Source organism: Odontesthes bonariensis, chromosome 15, assembly GCF_027942865.1.
Source record: "Odontesthes bonariensis isolate fOdoBon6 chromosome 15, fOdoBon6.hap1, whole genome shotgun sequence".
NCBI classification, from domain to species: domain Eukaryota; kingdom Metazoa; phylum Chordata; class Actinopteri; order Atheriniformes; family Atherinopsidae; genus Odontesthes; species Odontesthes bonariensis.
This window is the reverse complement of record NC_134520.1, coordinates 25,626,571-25,648,778: the sequence shown is the minus strand read 5'-3', so window position 1 is coordinate 25,648,778 and position 22,208 is coordinate 25,626,571. Positions and strand designations below refer to the sequence as shown.

Here is a 22,208-nt window from a genome sequence, read left to right as displayed (position 1 = left end):
CCATGAAGTACTTGAGTAAAAGTGCTGAGATCCACTACATTTCTGCCTACAAACAGTCACTGCTAAAGGCTACTGTTGCCACAGTTATTGAGACAGCCTCATTGGGAAGCACCTTTTTTAAACAGAAGCGTGAGTCACATGTTTCGGGTCCGCGGCGTGCATCATTCATGAGTGCATTCAGGACGCTCGCGGGGAGCAGCGGCAAGGTGCCCATCTGACGCGCTGACGTCACCAAATCTTTGACAGCACTTCCTGGAGTGGTGTTTGTTGTGGGAAATAGTCACGGCGGTGCTGAACTGGGGATTTCAGGCCACCTAAACGGCAGGAAATTACGGCGCAAACTACTACGCTCTCCCACCTCCAAGCATGCGGTCGCAGCAGTTTTCGGCCGGTGTCAGATAGGACAGCAGACCTGACGGCTGAGACTGAGGAGGGACGAGGTGGAAAAAAAAAATTATCGGACAGACCTCAGAGCAGAGCAAAGCCGCCGACAGCACTGGTCTGTCGCGATGTTGTAACTAAACCATGGACAGCAGGATAAAGTAAGACCTTTTTTTTTCTGTCGCCCTCTTTCTCTGTTGCCTCACAACGTTTAACTACCGAGCTAACTGCTAATGTGCGCTTCAGACACGTAGCGTTAACTCTGCGCTGCATGTGGAAATGCGGAGGAATGTTTTGCGTAATTTGAGCCATCTCGAGCAATGGATTTAACTGCAGGGCCAGCTGGCTTGGCAGCTTTTGGATCAGCCTGTCGCTGTCTTCTACCAGTTAGCCGCTCTGGCAGCCAAGCAGGGAGCCTTTAAAGGGTAATGTGGACAAGGAGCGACCAGGTTCACGAGTTCATTCAGATAACGTTATTGAGTTAGGAGAACTTCTCTCTCGCGCGCATAGACCAAAGCACTCGCAGCATGACCGACCTGATGCCTTTGACGTTTCCTGCCATGGGTAGTGTGGCTCCTGTAAAGTAGGACACGAGAGCACAGAAACAATATTTATGCAGGCAGTGGAGTTAAACTGTTGGGTTTGCCAATGCTGAGCGCGCTCTAATGGTCTGTGCCTTTGACTGAGTGTGACAAGCCTGCAGTCATGTCTGCAAAGTAAACAATATCTGATTGTTTTCAGGGAGAATCCAGAAAGAACATTTGATCTGGTGGTACAGGTGGCATGCCCATCATCAGAGAATGAAGGTAGGTGACGTCTTTATTTCCACTCATAATATTTTGTGTGTGTGTGTGTGTGTTGTCTGCCTGGTGTGAACGTGTACAAAAATAAAAGTTTCCATTCCTTTGGCTGGCGTGCTCTTTCAGTGACGATTGATTTAATTGTCTAATACTATTATTTAAGCAACAGAAAATCGATTGATACAATTTAAATGATCAGATAGTTCTTGTGTTTGAATATGTGTGCAAGAAACTTTTTTTTTTTTTTTTTAGAAATAATCTGTGTCTACAGGAAGGAAACATTTGAAGTACTCAACTATTTCCAAGATTATATATAACTTTTAAAAGCACAGTACATTTATGAGGATCAAACCAGTGGTTTCTCTCCCCCTTTGCCCTCTGTCTTACAACAAGAAGTATTTGGTTGCTTTTTACGTTTCAGATGTCCCGCAAATAGGGAATTTGGCCTCTCAACTTCTCACATGGAGTCATTTTATTCAGTCTTTAAATTATCCAACATCATAATTAAATATATGAGGAAAAGTCTAATATAAAACACAAACAGTGTATGAGATGAATCAATTATCATTAAACAACACCTCGGATGCATCTGCTGGCCCTGTATATGAAACTGTATCTACAACTAAAGTTACTACCCTAAACCTACCCCTAACCCTGAGGATATGAATACTTCCTCTACACCTTAATGTACAGTATTGTACATTGAACATATTTTAAATATGGAAACTTACAGAAGTGTGTATCTATTTCATGACTTATCATAAGCAAACAATTAACTCATTCATCAAAACATAATTTGGCAGAGTTAATAAGTTCTAATTGAGGCCAAATGTTATTGTCATTATTATTTCTTTAAATCTGCCAGTGCTAAGTTTGTTAGCGTTGAATGAAAGGTCAGCAATTGTAATAGCTGGTTGTTCATGTCAGTACATGTCAGGTTGTTCAACGTCCTTTGTTTCCAGCAGCTGACAAGGGAGGTAATATCTTTGTAAAGCGACTGTTGACCTGACCAAACACAACATATGAGAAACAAACCTTGTGTTCCTGGATATGGGTGAATGTTTTAAATGATTTCTTTTGGGTACTAAAAAGTTAATGGAATCTTTTTATTTATTTATTTTTTTTAAATGTGAACTACTTGTTGGCCCCAAGATCCACTGTGACAAACACATTTACTTGTGTCTGGCTTTAGTGTCTTTTTGCACTAAAATGACTGTTTTTACACAGCCTGTAATCATAGTAATTGTGAGCCTGTGCAGGCAGGGTGCCATTTAATATTTGTAGTTGCTGAATGCCCTTGTACGTCATGTAAAGTAAGACTCAAAGCGTCACAGGACTTCACTGCATGACTGAGCCGGTCTTGGACAATGTGAGTAGTCATTATTGCTTTGGTGTTATTATGTGTTTGTGAGTCGGAGTTTACCCTGTCAAGATCCTACGGCTAAGAGAAGGTTGACCCCGAGTTCAGCAGGAAATTTTCAATGTCAGAGGAGTTTGCTACTTTATTCGCTTGCCGTTAGTGTTATACAGTACCTGTACCCTTCATTTATTTGACAGATTTGCCTGACCATAAATCCACCATTGTGGGCATTTTTCTTACCCCATAAAGATCGTTTTAGAAAGACCACTTTTGGGTCAGCAAGCTGCATTAATTGTTCTGCTGTTTGCATCGGTCAAACATCCGAGTCGTGGTGCGCAGCACTATTCTGGGAAATGACTGTGGCCAGTGAAGAACAACACAGTTTTTATAGCGTTCGTGAATATGGGAAATAAAGTAACTTATATTTCACATCGATATCCAGTGTCGCTCATAAGTCAAAAATCATGTATAAATATTTTCATAGCATATTACTCCGGCTGTCTTATTTTGCCCGTCTCAGTGCTGACTTTAAAGAGGTGTTATTGGATGGTTCACGAGTGCAGCTGCTGAGCTGACAGGGGTAGACTGAAGGTTGTCCTTGGATGTAGTTCTCATATTGGATTTGAAACCAAACTCATAAACCGCCGGCTTGCACAGTAATAACTAACTTCCTTCATGTATGATCCTGGGTCAGTCTCATATCCGGACTCCCGGTCCCCAGAGCAAAGCTGCAGAGCAACGTTTGAACACCTTAGGTCAAGTGGAACATACACAGGCAGCTCAGTCGTTTGACCAAAGCTGCTATCGCACACTCTTGATATTTTACGACAGCCATGTGAAAAAGAAAGGAAATCCTCTTTGATTTCTGAGGCTTTACACATCAGAATATAATAAGAAGTCACCAGGTCTTAAAATTTGGACAAAGACGAGCTCATATGAGCAACACCACATGACCTGAGTCCACCGGGATGAATGCACATGAGAATATTAGATGCATGTCCACCTCAGAGTGACGTTTGGAGCGTGCACGCCTACATCAGGTGGTGATGATTAAGCCTTTTAAAACTTGTGCATGTTTTTGTTGAGCACCTAGAATAAATACTATGGCTATGGGAGCTGCTGGCATTAAAGACTAAGTGCACACAAGATTCAACAGCTCGTAGAATCAGCTTTGATAACTATCTGTAAATGTTTTCTGTGTTATGTTATGAGTCTCTCGCATCGTTGTGGAGGAATTTTGGCCCGCTGTTCTTTACAGTGTTGCTGCATTTCATTAATGTATGCGGGCATTTACAAATGTGCAGCTCTCTCAGGGCCCTACCACAGCATTACATTTGGATTGAGGTCTGCACTCTGACTGGACCATTTGCAACACCTTGATTCTTTTCTTTTTCAGCCATCCTGTTATAGGTTTGCTGCTGTGTTTGTGATCATCGTCAGCCAAGCTTGAGCAATCAAACATTTGAAAACTTTGGTATACAGAGAAGTTCATGGTTGACTAAATGAGTGAAAGGTTAGCAGGTCCTGTGGTTTCTAAATAAACCCAAATCATCACCTCCCCCGCTTTTCTTGACAATTAGTATGAGGTGTTGATATGCTGTGTGCGGCTGTGTTTGGTTTTCTCCAAAGATGCCGCTCTGCTTTCTGGCCAAACATCTCCTCTTTGGTCCCATCTGTCCAAAGAACATTGTTTGAGAAGTCTTGTGGTTTGCTCAGATGCAGCTTTGCAAACCTAAGCTCTGCTGCCATGTTCTTTGTAGTGAGAAGTTTTGCTTTCATGGAAACTTGTCTAAACAAGACTGTATTGTTCGTTGTTTTTTTTTTCAATTGTACTGTCATGACCTTTAACATGCTAACTGAGGTCTGTAGAGTCTGAGGTGTAGCTCTTGGGGTTTTTCTTGCAGTTTTTCTGAGTGTTGCACAGCCTGACCTTGGGGTGAACTCGCTGGGTCATCCACTCCTGGCCCGATGAGCAAATATCTTGAATGTTTCCCATTTGTGAATTTTTTCTTTTCTTTTTGTAGCACGATGAACTCTAAATTTTTTCAAAATTGCCTTTTAACCCCTTCCCTGACTGACAGACAGCAACAGCTGCTTCTCTAAGATCATTTCTGGTGTCTTTCCTCCTCCACCTGAATGCTCCAGACCAAAAAAAAGCTTTTATAGAGGTGCTCACACACAACTGTTTGATTAGCAGCACCTGGCTGCTTCTTGACCTTTTAATTCCTGCAGAAGCACAAAGGGTGTGCTAAAGTTTTTCATGCACTGCTTCTGCATTTTTGGCTCAGTCTTTGTGAAAATGAGTGATCAAACCATATAGTAACAGGCTGTTTTTCCTCTGGTTTTGTATGTACCTCAGTTCAAGACCTGCTAATGACCAGATAATAATGAGGTGATTTATTTACTTATTTCTATTTGTAAAAGCTTTGAATTGTAGTAACATATTTTAGTTTCTGTTAGGGAGGGTTCATGCTTGTGCTGGACTGTTTTTTAAATTTTTTTAAAAGAAGCAGTTTCATTTACTCTAATGAGGAATGAATCACTTCTCCTTGAGTTTGATCTGTTTCCTTTTCTTTGACTTGGCAGCCGTTGAAGTCTCAAATGTTAGAGCCGTGTGCAGAGGATTGTTGTCATGCAACCAAGTCTGAATTGAGAGGCTGTGTGTGGATGATAAATATGTAACCACATGTGAGGTCCTAAAATATGATTTATCCCAAGTCTTTTTGCTTTTGCCTCGGTACTGTGCTCAGCATTCACCGGTAACTGAATGGGTTAATGTTTTGAGTCATAACCGACAGGCTTTGGCCATGCTGTGAAACCTCCACACAGTCACTCACCACACACCCGAACTGTTTCTTCCACAGTCAAACATTAGGTTCTTTGCCAAAAAGTGCCACTTCACATTCACACATTATCTTCCCACTGCCTCAGAGAGGCAAACAAATGATAGGCCAACCATGATGGACTATAATTAAATTGTCATAGCAACAGGATATAGAACATTTGAGCATTTGGAGAAGTGGTAGAAGCTTGCTTGTAATTCTCACATCTCCTCTTTACAGTTCAAGAAATACAAGTTTAATTTTAGACTGAATCCTGGCTGCATCCTAGTTGCTGTGCACACCCTGTACCAGCAGTTTGGTTTGCTGTGAAAAGCTTTTGAATAACTGAAGAGGTGTCGACTTTGAGTGAATGGAAAGCTTGCTGTGTGCAGTTTTGCTTGTGCTGCACCACCGTTTTGCCACTCACCACATCCTGGTCCTGCAGGTTGTTAACCAAATCCATCTGCAGCATTAGGAATTCATGCAATTGCAGCATAAACGGTAGCTTTCTTTGTCACGATCAGTCATGATTAAACTGCTGCTTGAAAATCTGTAATAAAGTCAGAAAGAAGTAGGTCAACCCATTGTAGACGGTCAGCACGCCTGCCCGTGAATTTCCTGTGTTAACTAGGTTTTATACCTTCAGTAGTTAACATGCAGACAACACCCACATATTTCCAGATAGGTCTGCAGCACACCTCTTGTTTGTTCTTATTAATTTACCTGGTTTAACCTGGTGATTGCAGAATAGCTTGCTCTCAAGTTTTGATAATTTCCCTCAGTTGATACTTAATGAGACAGGCTTTACATTGTGCAGTCATAACGATTGTGAAATATTTCTCAATAAGAAAATATTCACAGTGTAATTTTAATTATGATTGACTGAAAGAGAGCAAGTTAACCTAGATGATATTTGACTATAAACGCATCTTAAGTGTTCCCCAAATCTGCAGCTTTTTGCTAATTTCCTTTTTGAGTTCTGATTGACAGCAGTTTACTCGACATATTTCATTTTAAATGTTAGTGCTTCACCAGGTTTGACAAATGTCATAGCTGTAATGTATCATTTTGACATTATGCTGTACCGTCAGTTAAGGAAGTCACATTGTAAAACTTGTAAAAGGTGGTCTGAAGACGCCTTTTTAAATACATTTAGTCATTTATTATTCACCTTGTGGTGGAGCAGTGTAGTATTAACTTTAAGCTTCTTCCTGTTTTTGTTTGGATAGTGTTCCCACGTTTGTTGTTGATGTTTGCAGATTAAGTTTATGTTCTGCTGTGGTTAAGGATAATACTGTTAGTTATATAATTGTGGAACTAAAAACATGTAATTCGGTGTGATTAACTGTGCCAGTGTTGTGGAGAGTGTTCCTGTTGGACAGGCTCCCAGTCATTATTCCCATGGGTAGGTTAATCTTTTTTCTATCCTTTGGCAAACACGGGCTCTCCTCAGTGGTGGAGTTAGTCCACCGCCCTGAAGATTTGGTTGTGATATTCGTTGTACACAAGTAAAATGGAATTAAAATGACATTTTCAAGTCTGCTTCAACTGGAGTTCTCCTTGTATTGTTCACCAAAAAAAATCCTGTAATTTTAAAGAGAATTCAGCATTCCACAACATATGTGTTGCTGAGGAAAAAAACCCCAAAAGACTGAAAGAAAATAAGGTTTGGACCTTCAGTGGTGGCAGTGTTCATACCAGGACTTGGTCCCACACTTCTAACCACGGATGTGTGGATAGATGACAGACACTGGCCCTTTTTTCTCCATGCAGGTCCGTGGAGACCTGGCCTCACTGTTCAGCCCTCGCTCAGTTCCTCCTAGCTCTGTTGGCTCAGTGCACTGTGGATGCTCAGGGCTGTGAGCAAGCGTTGCCTGAGAGCGTGACTGGCATGCTAGCTACTAGCAGCCCCGACTACATAAAGCCATATTGATGTGCTTCCAAGATGCTGCCAAAGCTAGCAGATGACGCTAATGCTGCCAAGGCAGTAGGTGGGGACAGATGCTACCTGTCCTCGCCTGCTCCCTCCAGCCAGATTGGTCCCACTAACAAAGCAATAAACTTAATAGATCAGCATATCAGTTTAACGACAACATTAATGCTGCAATTCGGGGCACGATTTATGATTAAAACAAAGCCCAGTGATGTCAGCTTGGCTAGCGCTGCAGCCTCACTGGACAGAAGTCTTAGTTTTTAAAATGGCACCTGATCTCTTTCTTTCTGATTTGGTTTTCATTCACTTTTCTGTTTATTCACTTTGGTGTTTTCTTTTTCTGCATTCCTACAAGTTGAGACTTTAAGGTCAGATGAACTGTAAGCAATAGATTGTCTGAATGCATGAATGAGTCAACGCGATGTCTTCCCAGTCGTGTGATTGACATTCTTTAAAATCCGTACAATATAAGATGTCGTCTCCCCTTAGAGGGGTGATGAAAGTGCATTTTTTATCTTCTTCCTGTCTCATGTTTGTGCCTCTCAGTTATATGCCTTTGAGCATGTGTCTTCTTTTTGTCTGAGATAAGTGACAGCTTGATTGTTTGCTTCAATATCTCACCTTGTCTTTTCACTTTATGCAGCAGGAGGGTTAACAGTTAAAGCATTGGTGCTTGTACAGAAAGCCAAAGAACAAGCAGACATCCCTCAGTCACTGATTCTCGTGACAAGGCTTTACTTTGTCCAATTATGAAAGTTACTTTTGCTCTATATCCTGGTAACGTTTTTGCTGAGACCCAGAGATTTCACAGTGTCACCTTCTGTTCTCTAGTTTGTTCTCAGTCTGCTCCCTTCTCAGCTGTAGGCCCCTCAAGCAGCGCTGTGATGTTCATTTTTTCTTTGTCTTTCACCCCTTCCTTTTTCCACCCTTCTTATTCGTCGAGCAAAACTCCTGTGTAGTAAAACTTTTAAAAGAGGTTGGAAAAGTCACCGACATCCGGCAAAATATCCGAATGGCTCCTTGACCCTGGCATTGTCAGTTCTGAAGATTGGAGACCAGTTGTGTGTTGAGTTCACTGTGGGCTCACACTCAGACGTGAGGGCCATTGGAGCACTAGCAGATGCCATGGCAGCAAGGAGGGTGTTGATTGGTGAGTGGAGGAAGGCCCCCTTCCTCCACTCCTGAGAGGACCCCAAGGTCTCACACTCTGTTTATCTCAAAACTTCCCTGCTTTTCTCTTTTGTCTCACCCGTATGACTTTTGTAGATCGGCTCTTTTACACAGAACTTAATATCACGTCAGTCCTTGTTTTGTATTACTTTTTAATTAATTTCCCCTGAACAGAATGGAGGAAGTGTCTCAACTTCCCTGTATGGTAGTGAGCGAGTGAACTTCGAGAAATCCCCACCCATCTTATTATTAAAGTCTATGTGTATAGATCTTGGTCTTATTTTTAGCTTTAACCTTTTATTTTTTTTTAAATTTGTCTACATTCATGGTGACAGTCTGTGGATATTTTGGGCTATTAACTTAGTATTGGTGGACTCGTCTTCAGTGAACACGTCTGAATGACATGACAGTGAAACAGTAGACATTTTGTGAGCACTGTATGTGGTGCGTGTGAAACTGAGGGGAGATCCAATCCACAGTAAACGAGTTTCAGTTCGCTCAAAGGCAGCCATAGAGTAAAACATGTTTTTATTAAGGTGCTGTTTACACATACCCGGGTATTTTGAAAAACGAAGACCTTTCCCTTCGTTTGTGCCTTTCGTTTATACACAAACGGAGTTTTTTCCTCCGAAAACGAAGCATAAAAAAAAACTCCGGCAAAAGTGGAGATTTTTTAAAAACTCCGTTTAGCCTTTGTGTATAAACTGGTTGAAAGAGACAAAAACGGAGTTTTGGGCAATTGAGAATGAGGAGTTGTCGTCATAGTACAGAGCCCCGCCCCTATCCGCCATATTGGCAGGATGCTAGCGTGATAACGCCATTCATTGTTTATCTGGCAAGCATGGAGGTACTAGCAGCATTTCTGTTGTTGAGAGCTATACTCGCTTGTGTGATTTTGAAAATTACAGTCATACAATTTTCACGGCTTTAGCAGTTTTATAGTCCAGTGCAAGGTTTAAAAGTAACTCAGTCTCGCTGTCAGTCCACACACATGAGCCTGGCGCCATACTTTCTTCTTGAAAAGGATCCGGAAGTTCTTCCTGTCAGCGGTTCTCTATTAGGCTTCTGATTGGCTTGTGTGGAATTCTCATTGTTCTAACACTGCCACCGTCAGGCTTGGCGTAATTTAACAGCTCTTGATAGCGTTTTTGTGCTGATCAATGTAGACGTATTTTTTTTTTAAACGGGGCTGTGTGCATCTAGTTATTTTTGCAAACGAAGGTTAGAAAATATGCGTTTATCAAAATACCCGGGTATGTGTAAACAGCACCTAAGATACGCAACTTTAGTAAATGTGATGGATGATCTGATATCGTGGTGTCATCGTGTTTTTCACTTCACAGTAAGGTGAAGACGAGGTCTCCTTTACATTTCAGTTTTGATCTTTAGACAACAAACTTGGCCAGCCAGTGTTTCTGCTCCCCTGCTGACTGGGTCTAGCTCCAGGCTGCTCTTTTCAGCTCTTTTCTGATTTAAAAGAGATCGAAGCAAGCGTTGTCCTCGCATTTCTCCCTGGCCTGCTTTGTTTCAGATTATAATTTCTTTTCTCGCATTATTTGAGTCCACCTTTTCCTATTGTAGATGCATTGTGTGTGAATTGTTCCCGGGACCTTTGGGGTAGGTTTTTGGCAGTAATGATGAAATTCACATATTACACAGATCCCTCCTTTTCTGCAGGGGATTAAAAAAAATTACAACCAGTGATTCATACTGACTTGCAGCTATGAAATGAATAAGAAATGGCACTACTTTGATATTATGTGACATATTCACCATGTTGGACTGTGGTTTCTGATAATCATGAGTGAGATCATCATTTCTGACATAACTAGACAAGTTCTTCGTTTCTGACTGGACTGCGGTCGCCTGTCTTGCTCAGCAGGATTGAATGCCAGAGCACACCGATGCACAACAATGTGCTTCGGAACAAACGCTCCCTTTTTGTTTCCCCTCTTACACCCGAGCAGAAGCTGAAAAATACTCGTTATTTCTGCGATTATTTGTTGGGGGACTTAAACGCTTCTCTATTGGACTAAAAAGCCAGATGTTAGCGGGTGTTATCATGTTTTTTTTTTTTTTACTCATCCTCATTCCAACATTGTGTCAGACATGTACAGTGTCTCAGTGCCTCAGTGATCAGATCACTCGTTATGACAGGAAGCGGCAGGCCTTACAAGGAGAGTAGAAAGAGGAAACCGTGTCTTTTCAGTTGGTGTCATGTGGCCTTTGACTCTTTGTCCATTTACAGTAAGCACAAGCATATTTGCCATAGCTGCAGTTGGGTTTCTCAGTTGTGTCTGCAAAATAGAAAGCGTCTTTGGCCAAAGAGAGAAGAAGTGTGGCAAAATGAGAACAGGGTGGGGCAGAGGGCAACGGAGGCAAAGAATATGCTGATGGTGGTATGTAAACTGAGAGGTGATACAGAGGAGGTTGCTGGATGAGCTTTCCCACTCACTGACACAGCACTGAAACTCCCGGGGCAAACTGTTTTTTGTTAGAGTCTGTGATAGCAGGTACATGTTGAAGTGTATGAGGTGTGTTGTGCCGGTGTGGCTGTGCATGAGTATGCACAGCAGCACGGATGTGTGAGGCTATGCATGAGATAGAGACACAGAAGCTGAGAGAGCTACAGGAGGCTCATCTGAATTCACTAAAGCTGCCAGATTGGGAGAACATGGAAAGACTTCTAGGCACTGACTCTGGCAGACTATTTTTAGACTTCCCCTCTTCATGGCAAAAATATGGGGAAAAGCAGGGACCCGATCAATAATTTAAAATGAGATGATTTTGATGAACGCAGAGGAATTTCATCATGTTATTCCCACTTCACAGCCTCCCAGCAATTTTGTTGGTGGCTCATTTTTTGTTTGTGCGCGTCTGCCTGCATGTGCTGCACATCTTTGTGTGATTACAGAGGAACACATTACCATCTGAACACTCTTCAGTTGTAGATCTAAATTCCCTCAGCTCTAAAAAGCATTTTTATGTGTTTTTAAAGATGAAAATAAAACACAGGGGGCAATAATGTCCAGCTGATTGTGGCTTAGAAAAAAGTGTAATATCGATGTTAAATCTTTATTCAAATGATTCCTGTCAGAGTGTGACAAGGGATGGTTATGAGTATGTATGTTTAGCACAGCAGATGGCACAAACATGCACGTACGACCAAACACTGACAGTTGCACTCCCACAACCATCAAAAATCCGTTATTCTGAGTCAGAAAACAACAATTGGTTGGTTCTTATGCATGTAATACCGGTGTGGCCTAGTTTAGCTCGCAAATGAGCAGGATTAACACAGCCCCTGCTTTAATGTAGCTTTGGTGATGTTAATCTGTCCCAGTCTGGCAAATTGGATTTTATAAAAACACTGTGCTCCAAAATATGCTGACTTTTGTGACTCATGCAGAGCACATGTTGGGATGACAGGATTTAAAATTCCTTTTGAATTAGCTTTCATGACCGCATCAACTTGGGCCATTTTCTTGTTATTGGCAGGCGGAAGTGTCAATACTAGAAACTTCAGACTGTTAAACAGGAGCCTCTATCTGTGAATGTTCAGATATACATTTGAGGCCATAAATGTCTGTTGTCCATTGTCCGTCCTTTGGCTGACATAAATGCACCTTATTCGAATCGTTTTATTTACCAGTGATGTGAATGTTTAAAGGTTCTATAAATCCAGCTTGTAGATGATGCATAAAGGCAGAAAAAAAGCAGGAGTTTCTACAAAAGACAGAGTTTTAAGTTGCATTGTAGCCTAATTTGGGCCGCTGCCAGATAAACTCATGTCAAATACTCTAAAAGATGAATGATGTTAAAGACAGAAATGTGTTTTCCCTGGCAATTAAGGAAATAAACCTACTTATTGACATGATATGAGGACTGGTATACTGACATCTAGACTTTGCTGTCCTTTAGACCCTAATTTTGTGGCCAGGGCCAAAATCCAAGTCAAGCAGAAGTCAAGCAGAGTACAAGGCTACTGTCTGTGCTGTCATTTCAGCTTCCACCCATGCTATTTACACGTCAACAGCCATGCCCTTAGGCGATGTCTCTCCACTCAAGGCTGCTCCTAGGTTGCTACCAACACACAATTACTGCAAAGATGATGGCGCTTGCATGCGCGTAGTAGCCCTACTGGCCCTTAATTTGGTTTGTGGCCTATTTTTTTTTTAAGACGGAAAATATAGGTCAATCTTGATGCCTCTGTGAATGTCTGAGACCATTTATTGTTGCAAATCATGTAATTCACTTGCAAGGTCTTTGTTTTCATGTAGATACACACATGTATGCCCCCCTCACTTTCCAGTGCTCCGTCAACCTTTGGAGCTTTTTCACCCAATACAACATTGTTGAATATGTTTCCTAAAAAGTTGAGGATTCCTGAATTATCTTTAAATCTCGATAAGATATGATGGAAGTGATGTGACTCAATTTTGACTGGAATCAGGGCCCGGGCTAAACCTTTGTTCACGGTCATTTGTAACAGATTGACGTGTTTTATCCAACTGGTGCTCAGAGCCTGCGCTTCATCTGTGTGGTTGAAATGACTTGGTCGGGACATAAATGTGTTCATTCTTTTTCAGCATCATATTAGAGTTTAAACATCCAATAAGAGATGAGTATAGAGTCTAAGTTTCTAACATGTGTTTCCTCCGTGTACACTACTTGTGTACTCACGAGGCAACTGGGTATTATGGCCGTAATATTTTCTCTGCGCATGTTCTCTATCTCCAAACCATACAGTCTATTATGCTTACTGGTTTGAATCATTTCCTGGCACGTGCCTTTATTTGTGTTGTGTGAGACAGTCTGGTCTGAAGTATTTCATGTGTTAAGGTGTTGCAAATAGTAATACCAAAAGATGCAACACTCTTGAAAGGAACTTTCGAGTTGTGACTGTCTGATATTGTGTTGCAAATAGCCGACAACGTCTCAAAGTGCACAGAGATATAAAAAAAAAAAAAAAAAAAAAAAAAACGGGAGCAAATTAACTTCAACAGACTGGACAGAATTAGATGCAAATCTGCCAGGACCCCATAATCCTCCAGCACCACAACCATGTTACAGAACTGTAAAAGTTGCCATTCTAGCTTTCAGTTCTGTAGCTTTAACAAATGAAAATGAAGTGGTGGGTCCATTGATCTGACACAGCGGAGGCCGACAAGCTACAGAGTTCCAAACCTGGGAGAAAATGAAGTTATTGCAGCCAACATCACACCAGCGCTTCACGAGTTTAAAAATGTAATTTGCAAACCTGTGGAGGATCTGTGTAATACCCGCTGACAGTGCCGTTAAAAACTGTTAAAAATCCAATTTTTGGATATATTCCTCCACCATTTTACATTACTATCGTCAATATGACTTGTTTTGCACTGAATTATTTAAGATTTTGAATTAGACATGTTTTGAAAGCGTTGTTAAGTGAAAGTTTTAATGGATTTTTATGGACAGGTTAATAATAATAATAATAATAAAAAAAAGAATCTCTTGATGGAATAAAAGAATGGGCCCATGCCCAGATCTCTGATGGACACAAGATACTGCGCTGAAGCTCCATGTAGGGAGAGGACTGGTACCAGTATATGCTCCTATACTTACTCTGCAGAAGAATACTCTGTCTGCAGCACCCTGACATTCAGGTTTAGCAGAAACAAAAATGTATTCTTTACAAATCAAGGCTTTGTGGCCTTAAACTTGCGTCAGTGACAAAGTTCTTGCTTAACGGTGTCGCGTGGGAACATGTTTTCGTGAATTCTGTAGGCAAATTACCAAGAATGTCTTTGAAATTTTTTAGATCTTTACAGGTAGACATTATCAAAAGTGTGGATTTAACAACAAAACTTTCTGATGTATTTCCCCACACATGACAACAGTCAGTGTGTGACAGTGTCTTCTTCTTCTTCTCTCACTCACGCCCATTTCAGCTGTTGTGTTAACCTGCATTCTCTCTGCCAAGTTGGCTGCCGCTTCTGCTCGGTTAAACTACCTGCCCCCTAAATTTGGAGTGTGTCCATATTCTGGCCTTTATGATACTGTGTTGACAAGGTTTTCCTTCTCTTTGGCTTCATTGAAGGTTTATGGCAGTGAATGAAAAGAGAGGGTCAGCTATACTGGCCACAATATTTTTGAAAGCCTGAAAATAAATTTTATTTCCCTTGTTTTTTTGTTTTGTTTTTTCCATCTGAGAAAGACTAAACTCACCTTCCTTTTATGAAACATTCAGGTTTGAGTTTGCAGAACTTTTTGGATTTAAATTGAGAGCATTGTCCTGGCCTAACTATAAATTAAATCCCACACTTCTAAACAGAGATGACAAGGCATTTAAGTGTAACAAACACCAAAAAAGATTGATGAAAATCGTTCTGCACTCTAATGGCATCATATCCTGGTGCTAAAAGCCAGAAAAAGGACAGACTGACTGGATCCCAACAGATACCAAGGGCAGCAACCTCTCTGCAGTGCCCACTTTGTGTCATATGACCATAACACGAGACCATAATTAAATCCGTCTAAAGATACATATGCATGCAGATTTTCTCTTGAATAAACACTGATCCTCTCCATAACATGTGTATGTCTGACCATGAAGATACTGTCTCCGAAATGCTAATTTCTCGTGACAATATAATCTGTGCTAACACTGTAATCAGTGCCAGCCACTGTCCCCGGGAATAAGCTAGCTGTCCCTCATGTTTTATGCTTACAGTAAGTGTAATCTCTGTTGGAAAGTAGCCTTGTCGTGAATGTCGTCACGGTTGAGTTAGTGTTGCAGGGCGGTGTGGAGGTCGGCACCGTCGCCTCACAGGAAGAGGGTTCCTGGTCCGAATTCCATCTGGGGCCCTCCTGTGTGAAGCTTGCATGTTCTCCCTGTGCATGCGTGGGTTCTCTCCGGGTTTTCCGGCTTTCGCCCACTTTCCAAAAACATGCATGTTAGGTTAATTGGTGACTCTAAATTTACGCTAAGAATGAATGTGAGCTGCATTGTCGTTTTTTTCTCGTTTGTCTCTGTGTGGCCCTGCGATGGACCGGCGACCTGTTCAGTGTCTCCCAATGGCGGCTGGATTAAGTGGGTATTGAAAATGGATTGATGAGTGATTGAGTTATTCTTATTCATAAGTAAGCATGAATTTACAAATGCTAACTTACATTTGTTAAAGAACAAACCCATGACTGCTAACTGTGGTTTTGTCAGTGCAACACTGCAAATTTCCTATTTTATCAAGTGACAGCATCAATATTGTTTCCAGTATTTACTCAAAGGAGTAAAATTGGTAAAGTGTGGGTTCATCAGCATGGTCAAAGATGTGTAGACAGTTGTTCCCTGTGTTCACTTTGAGAAAATAAGTTTTATAATTGCTCAGTGAGTTTTACTAAGTTTGTGTATCACAAACCTGACTTGATTTAGGAATAAAGATGCCACCGAATTTAAAAAAAAATCATGATCGTGATAATGGGGGAAGAGGGGGAGTGGTTGAATTTTCTGCTCTGTCAACCAGCACAGGTATTCCCCGCTACAAGGGGTAGTTCTCCAAAATATGAAATTCACTTTTTCGTTTTCTCCTGAAACCAGTTACAGTTAGGAGTAGTGTGTGTGTGTGTGTGTGTGTGTGTGTGTGTGTGCGTGTACATAACTGAGTTTGCTCTGTATTTTTCTGTCAGTATTTCATCCATCAGTCCTGCAGAGAATTGAGACCCTTGTGAATATGTTTGAGATTAGGCACTATTGTACACTTTAACTGATACAGATATATTGCTATCCCAGTGGAAAGATTGGCTGACTGACTCACTGACTGGCTGACTGAGAGCTGTCTGTCTGTCAAGCCTTTGCATGTGAACTTCAAATCACAGCTCAGCAGCACCGAGCATGTAGCCGCCAAAGGCAAGGCTTTACACTGTCATCGGCACCACACGGCTGCCTCTGGGTGCTGTGCCATATGACATTAACCGGGATCGATCCCCATCCACACCTCAAGGAGCTGCTGTGCTACACACAATGTTTTATCTGATGTTGTTTCCTCCACCTCAGAGAGAAGAAACTCTCGAAAGCATCTGCAACTGTCTGACAATGACCAGATCACCAGCTTTCACGAGGTTGCCCAGAAACTAAATTTTGTCACACTTCAGTGCCACGTTTTTCACATGACACCACACTGAAGAAAAATCCTTCTTGGCACAAAATCCTCTTTTACTCTGTGAATTGTGAATTAATGCAATTGTAAATACACTTTACTGAAGAGTGTTATCACGATTTATATGAGTAATCCTACCTTGTTAAAGTAATTTACCTTCTTGTAACAGGGTGTGTGTGTGTGTATGTATGTGTATATATATATATATATATATATATATATATATATGTATACTAAACATTTCTGCATATTATCTCATTAACAGAGTTATAACTTGACTGCGCTTGCATAGAATATTTTGATAAGGCAGATGGTTTAACCATATGGAGAGAAATATGTGTTTACATGAAGATATGTTTCAGCCAGGCATCCTGCATCCAGAGATGGACTCATCACACTTTACTTGTTGCAGTCTGCTCCCATATTGCATTTATTTGGAAATGAAAATCTACACCATTTTGTGGTTTTTCAGGTTATATCTTAGGTTTTGGGGCAGATTACTATCTTAACGGAGCTATCAGCAAAACATAGTAAAGCCAGATAAGATATTGCTTTAGTTATTTTTCAGTGCCAGGGAGGCTTCCTCCTCCTCCTCCTCAACAACAAACATGCTGAGCGTGTTGTGTTGAAGATGCAGTCATGCGGAGCTGGTGTTTGACATAATGTTGGACCAGTATGGAATCTGACTGGGAATATCAATGCTGATATGTGGTGATACACAGAGGCTGTCACAAAGGTTGCATCCATATGCTGTGCCACTCATTCGTGAAGCTGTGAAATTGGGTTGCATCCCAACTAGCCTGGAGACAGTATCGCTTTCACTTCTCCCTTTCTATCTCTCGCTGTCTCTCCACCTCTTTTCCCCCTCCCTCTCTCAGCTCGTCCCACTGAAGCATTTTTCTCACATAGCTGGGAAGACGAAACAACTAATGTGGCATTAATAGGGTCACATCATCTCCATGCAGCTCTCTCTTTCTTCTCCTTCCAGCTGAGACTGTTGTTTATCTTCTTCAGATGTAGCTGTAGAAATGGCTTAGAAATCCCTCAGGCCAGCTTCTCTCACATGTGAAGCCTGCCAGTTGGGTTTTTTGGCTGGTAATGCAGGCTCTACCTTAGAGGTTGTTTTTCTCTTTGTTTATTCAAAATTTCAAGCATTGGAAACAAATTTTACCACTCCTTTGGAAATCTGGACCTATTTATAGACATAATCTAGATCACATTTGTGATGCATTCGATTGTGCTTATAGGACAAGCTTTTCAGTGTTGTATGGAACTGTTCTGCCATAGTTAAGATCTAGCCACAACAATGAATTTAATCAAATATATATCTGCCTCTAATTGAATCCAGGTAGTTTTGTGAGTACCTCAAGCTTATTTTCCACAGTTCACAGTCCCCATTTGTAACAAAATGGTGTGACCAATCAAGATTAGTAAACTTAAGGACCATATCGCAGTTTAAGAAAGTTTCTTTTTTCTCTAAACCTCAGTAAATCAGCATGAAATGTAATGCCATTTGCAGTGTGCTGTGTGAGACGCGATGAGCAAAAGGAAAAAGATGTTTTAAACGTCTGCGAGTGTGTTTTTCTTCCTGCTGGCCTTTGAAAGATGCCAGTTAATCTGCTTACTCCTTTAATTGTGAGTGGAGGGGTTGGGCCTCCTCCCGGCCAGAATAAGACTACTGATCCAGAAGTAAAACGATGACCACTGCAGTTATTCCTTCCTTTAGGTTGTGAAACCCCCCTTAGTTTTCTTTAGCTGCTCCTCTTTACCTCCTCCTCCAGCATACCCTCCCTCAGAGGGAAGAAAGCTCCTTGTTCTGACAATAGACATTTTTTGCCATATGTTGGCTTGACATCTTCATCAGGTTCACAGCAGGTTACCTTAGTTAACTTTCACTCCACTGCCTGATGGGATTTTCTCCTCCCGTTTCTCCAGTCGGCCCAGCCTCAAAGTCTAGACGGCCTCCGAGGCAGAGTCCTTCTAGCCCTATGTCCACAATGGCCATATTGTGGACGCTTAGTAGCGGTAGCTTCCTCCAGTTATAGCAAGCAGGCTAGTGCTAAAACAATGCCTTTGTCCAGGGGCATACGAGGGGGCCTAATCCACTACATACTGTGAAATAAATCTTTCTCTGAGATGAGAGTGAGCAAGAAAAACTGAGTGAATGAAATCATTGCCAAGGAGGTTAGAGTGCAGCAGTTTAACCCCTGGCCAAGAAAGAGGGAGGCGAGGAGGCAAAGGGAGATGGAGAAAAGAGGAACAAGGAGAGGCAGGCGCTACATCCCTTCATCTCTGGAACACGGATGGAGGAGAGGGGCTGCCGGTGGCTTTCACAGCCTCTCTTCTCACCAGAGGAGCTGCTGTTCACCATATGGGATTTGGCCTCCCTTAACAAACAGGCCCCCTATTCACCCACAACAGACATTCAGTCGTTGGTGGAAATGGTAGAAAAAGTGCATTTTTTTTATGCCTTTAGAACGCTGGATGGCCATGAGGGCTCTAAGTGTTTGATTCACATAGTACAGAGAATTATAAACCAGAAGCTTTCATCTAAATGTGTATTCACACTGGATTTAGGGTTAGGTCTTTTTGTGTTTCGCTGAAGTTTCAGTTTGAATCCCAGAACCATGCACTCAGGCCGGTGTTATTGAGCTGCTAAGGTGAACCTATAGAAATACTGCACACAGAAACGCCTATGCTCTGTGGCTATTTTTCATGTTCATCATATGCTTTTTCCAGTGGTTTGAAGAGGCTATTTTTGTTCAACACGATGTCATTCAAAACTATTCAGCTGAGTTTCATTTTTTAGTTGAGTGACAAAATGACTACAGGTTGAATAACTCGCTGTGCTTGGGCAGTTTGAGGTTTCTGACACACGAGAGTAATTTGCCAACTTTTTCCTCCAGCCAGCAGCATTAGGAATGACATCCTCTGCCAACAGCTTCTTTTTAGCCTACTTGAAAATCCCAAGAAGCATAGAAATGTGCCAAGATGAACATGCCAGCATTTTTCATTTTTAGCCTACTTGGATGTGCCAATAGACACTGATTTATTTATGCAGAGAATTAAAGAAATGGCAGGTAAAGCAGTAGGCTTATTTCTTCTCTCATCTTTTTTTTTTTTTTTTTTTTTTTTTAGTGCACATACATATATATGTGTGTGGTTGGTTTATTCTGTTTAATCCCATCCCGTTTGATGATCCAGGCTGATACAAGAGAAGAGTTGTCAGTGACAGAGTCTGAGGTCTACCTCCCACTCTAAGGCAATTCATCCATGTCTTCCCACACCTCATTCTTTTGCTCTGCTTTCAGTATTCATTATGCTTTACCCATTAACCCTCCTATTCCTGACTTTCAAAGACAGGTGTCTCAGAAATAGCCAGAACATTGATTTTCTTTCTTTTCTTTTTTTTTTTGAACATATCAACCATCACCGCTCCCTCTCACCAGTATCTGTGTCACAGCTCAGGGGCTGACTGCATGTTGCCCCCATTGTGACTGTGGGAGGTCAGCCATGCTTGAAGCCCTCAGGGATCAATGGACAAGCTACTGTACTGTAAATATTCACTCCTGAGCTTGCTATCTATCTGTAAACACATATCTACTCATGCAGTACACAGTCGCACACATGCACACTGCAAACAGAGACCAGCGGTCACGGCTTGAGCTTGTCACATTTGCCCACCTCCATTTTCTTGGGTGTGAATAGAGGAATCTAAGTCTCAATAGGTGATTTCAATTCAATTCTCACTCATTGGAACTGTTTACGCCCCGCCAGGGTGAAATATGCTATAGGTTGTTTTCATCCTGTCAGTGTAGCTCACACTGGTGATGGACTGTTTTTATACTGCTTCCAACAGCTCTTTATAGATTTTGCCAATTGTTGTGAATGAAATAATCACACATTCAGTCTTTTGCATCTTTAGCTTAGATGTAGGCAGGGGAAAGAGAAATCGATGCACAACCACGATTCCGAAAATGTTGGGACGATGGGTAAAAAATAAAAGAAACATGATTTGAAAATCTCATAAAAACAATATTTTGTTCTTAGTTAAAGTTAGATATCATCTAATGTTGGAAGTGAAACATTTAGCTGCTTCATGAAAAATATGACCTTATCTTGAAAACGATGGCAGCTATATAACTCAAAAAAGCTAGGACAGGGTCATATTTACAACTGTGGCACCCACGGTCCGTACATTTCGGGGATCTGAGGAGATCAGTTGTTGGAATGTGGTTCCATTCCTGTCTGAGGTAGGACTCTAGCTGTTTAACTTTACTTTGTGTCTCATGATTTGCCAAATGTTTTAATTTCACGAAAAGGTGTGTACTGCGGGCAGACCAGTGTGGCAGCTGTACGACTGTGAAGCCATGCTGTTGTAATACATTCAGAATGTGGCTTCTTGTCTTGCTGAAACATGGAGAGTTTTCCCTGAAAAAGGATTTGGAGCACATGTTGCTCTAAATTCTTTATACCTCTCAGCATTGATGGTGCCTTTCCAGATGTGAAAGTGGCATTTTGATGCCGATGCCATCAGTGATGCTGGAATGTTTATTAAAGAAAAACAATGGTCCCTCTCCTCTTTAGTCCATGAATTTATAAGAATATTTAAAATGTAGATTTGTCTGTATGAAATAATCAAATTCTTTGCAATTGTCTATTGAAGAACATTGTTCTGAAATTGCACCACAGTTTGCAGACAGATTCTTTTGCAGATAGCTGAAGCTCTACTCTTCCTTACGTTTGAAAGACTCTGCCTAAGGTGCTCTTTTTATTTCCAGTCATGTTACTGACCTCTGCCCAATTAACCTAACTAGCCACAACATGTTCCCCCAGCTGTTTCTTTTTTAGTACCATTTACTTTTCCAGCCTTTAGTTGCCCCTGTCCCGACTTTTTCAGATGTGTTGTTGCCACCAAATTCGAGATGAGCTCATATTTGTTATCAGACAATGTGATCAAGAATATGAAAACAAAGGAAGTGGTTGATATACCTCAGAGAAGTGGAAGACATAATACTGATGTGTCCTTAAACAAAGAACTGCACGTCTTGCTAATGTAATGTAGAATTATATTTGCATAGGTGTTCCATTTCCATTAACTGTACAGCACATTTGTAGTTATGCCACTGCTCTTGTTCGTGTCTGCAGTTCCCGTCCCAAGTTGGGATGTTTTAGGAGTTTTTGAGCAAGTAAGAATATTTATACAAGGCTTGTCTTAAATTCACAGCCTGCGTTTTGTAAAACTGAACATCCCTGGAAGTACAAATCCCCAGAGGTTACAGGCATTCTGTCCATATTTATGGGGAACTTGATGAGAGCGTGCTATTAAAATGCTATTAAAATTAACATTATTGCAAGCTTTGTTTGCAGACTTTAACTTTCATTTTTGTATTGCAAAATTCTGAATTGAATATTTCATGGACCTCTTGTTGTGTGTGCGATGTGCAATGTGTGTGGGTTTTTGAGGGAGGGGAGGGTGGAATAACCAATGCAGGATCTGTCATGGTGACATTTGTGTCCCCTGGCTGAGCAGCAGGGGTCCTCTTCACCTCCGTAACCTTCAACTTTCAGCCTTAACCCCCTTCAGGCTCCCTCAATCTTGCATCC

The 22,208-nt window shown here is 41.4% G+C and overlaps 1 protein-coding gene across 2 annotated transcripts in view; it reads left to right on the top strand.

Moving 5' to 3' along the window:
- Positions 1-252: 252 nt before the first annotated feature.
- Positions 253-22,208, top strand: part of dennd1b (DENN/MADD domain containing 1B) — a 108,375-nt gene continuing 86,419 nt past the window's right edge. For both annotated transcript variants that reach the window (XM_075485702.1, XM_075485700.1), the window contains exons 1-2: positions 253-542; positions 1,123-1,187. In XM_075485702.1, the coding sequence (XP_075341817.1) occupies positions 526-542; positions 1,123-1,187 (82 nt within the window). In that variant the 5' untranslated portion in view covers positions 253-525. The remainder of the gene's footprint in view (positions 543-1,122; positions 1,188-22,208) is intronic.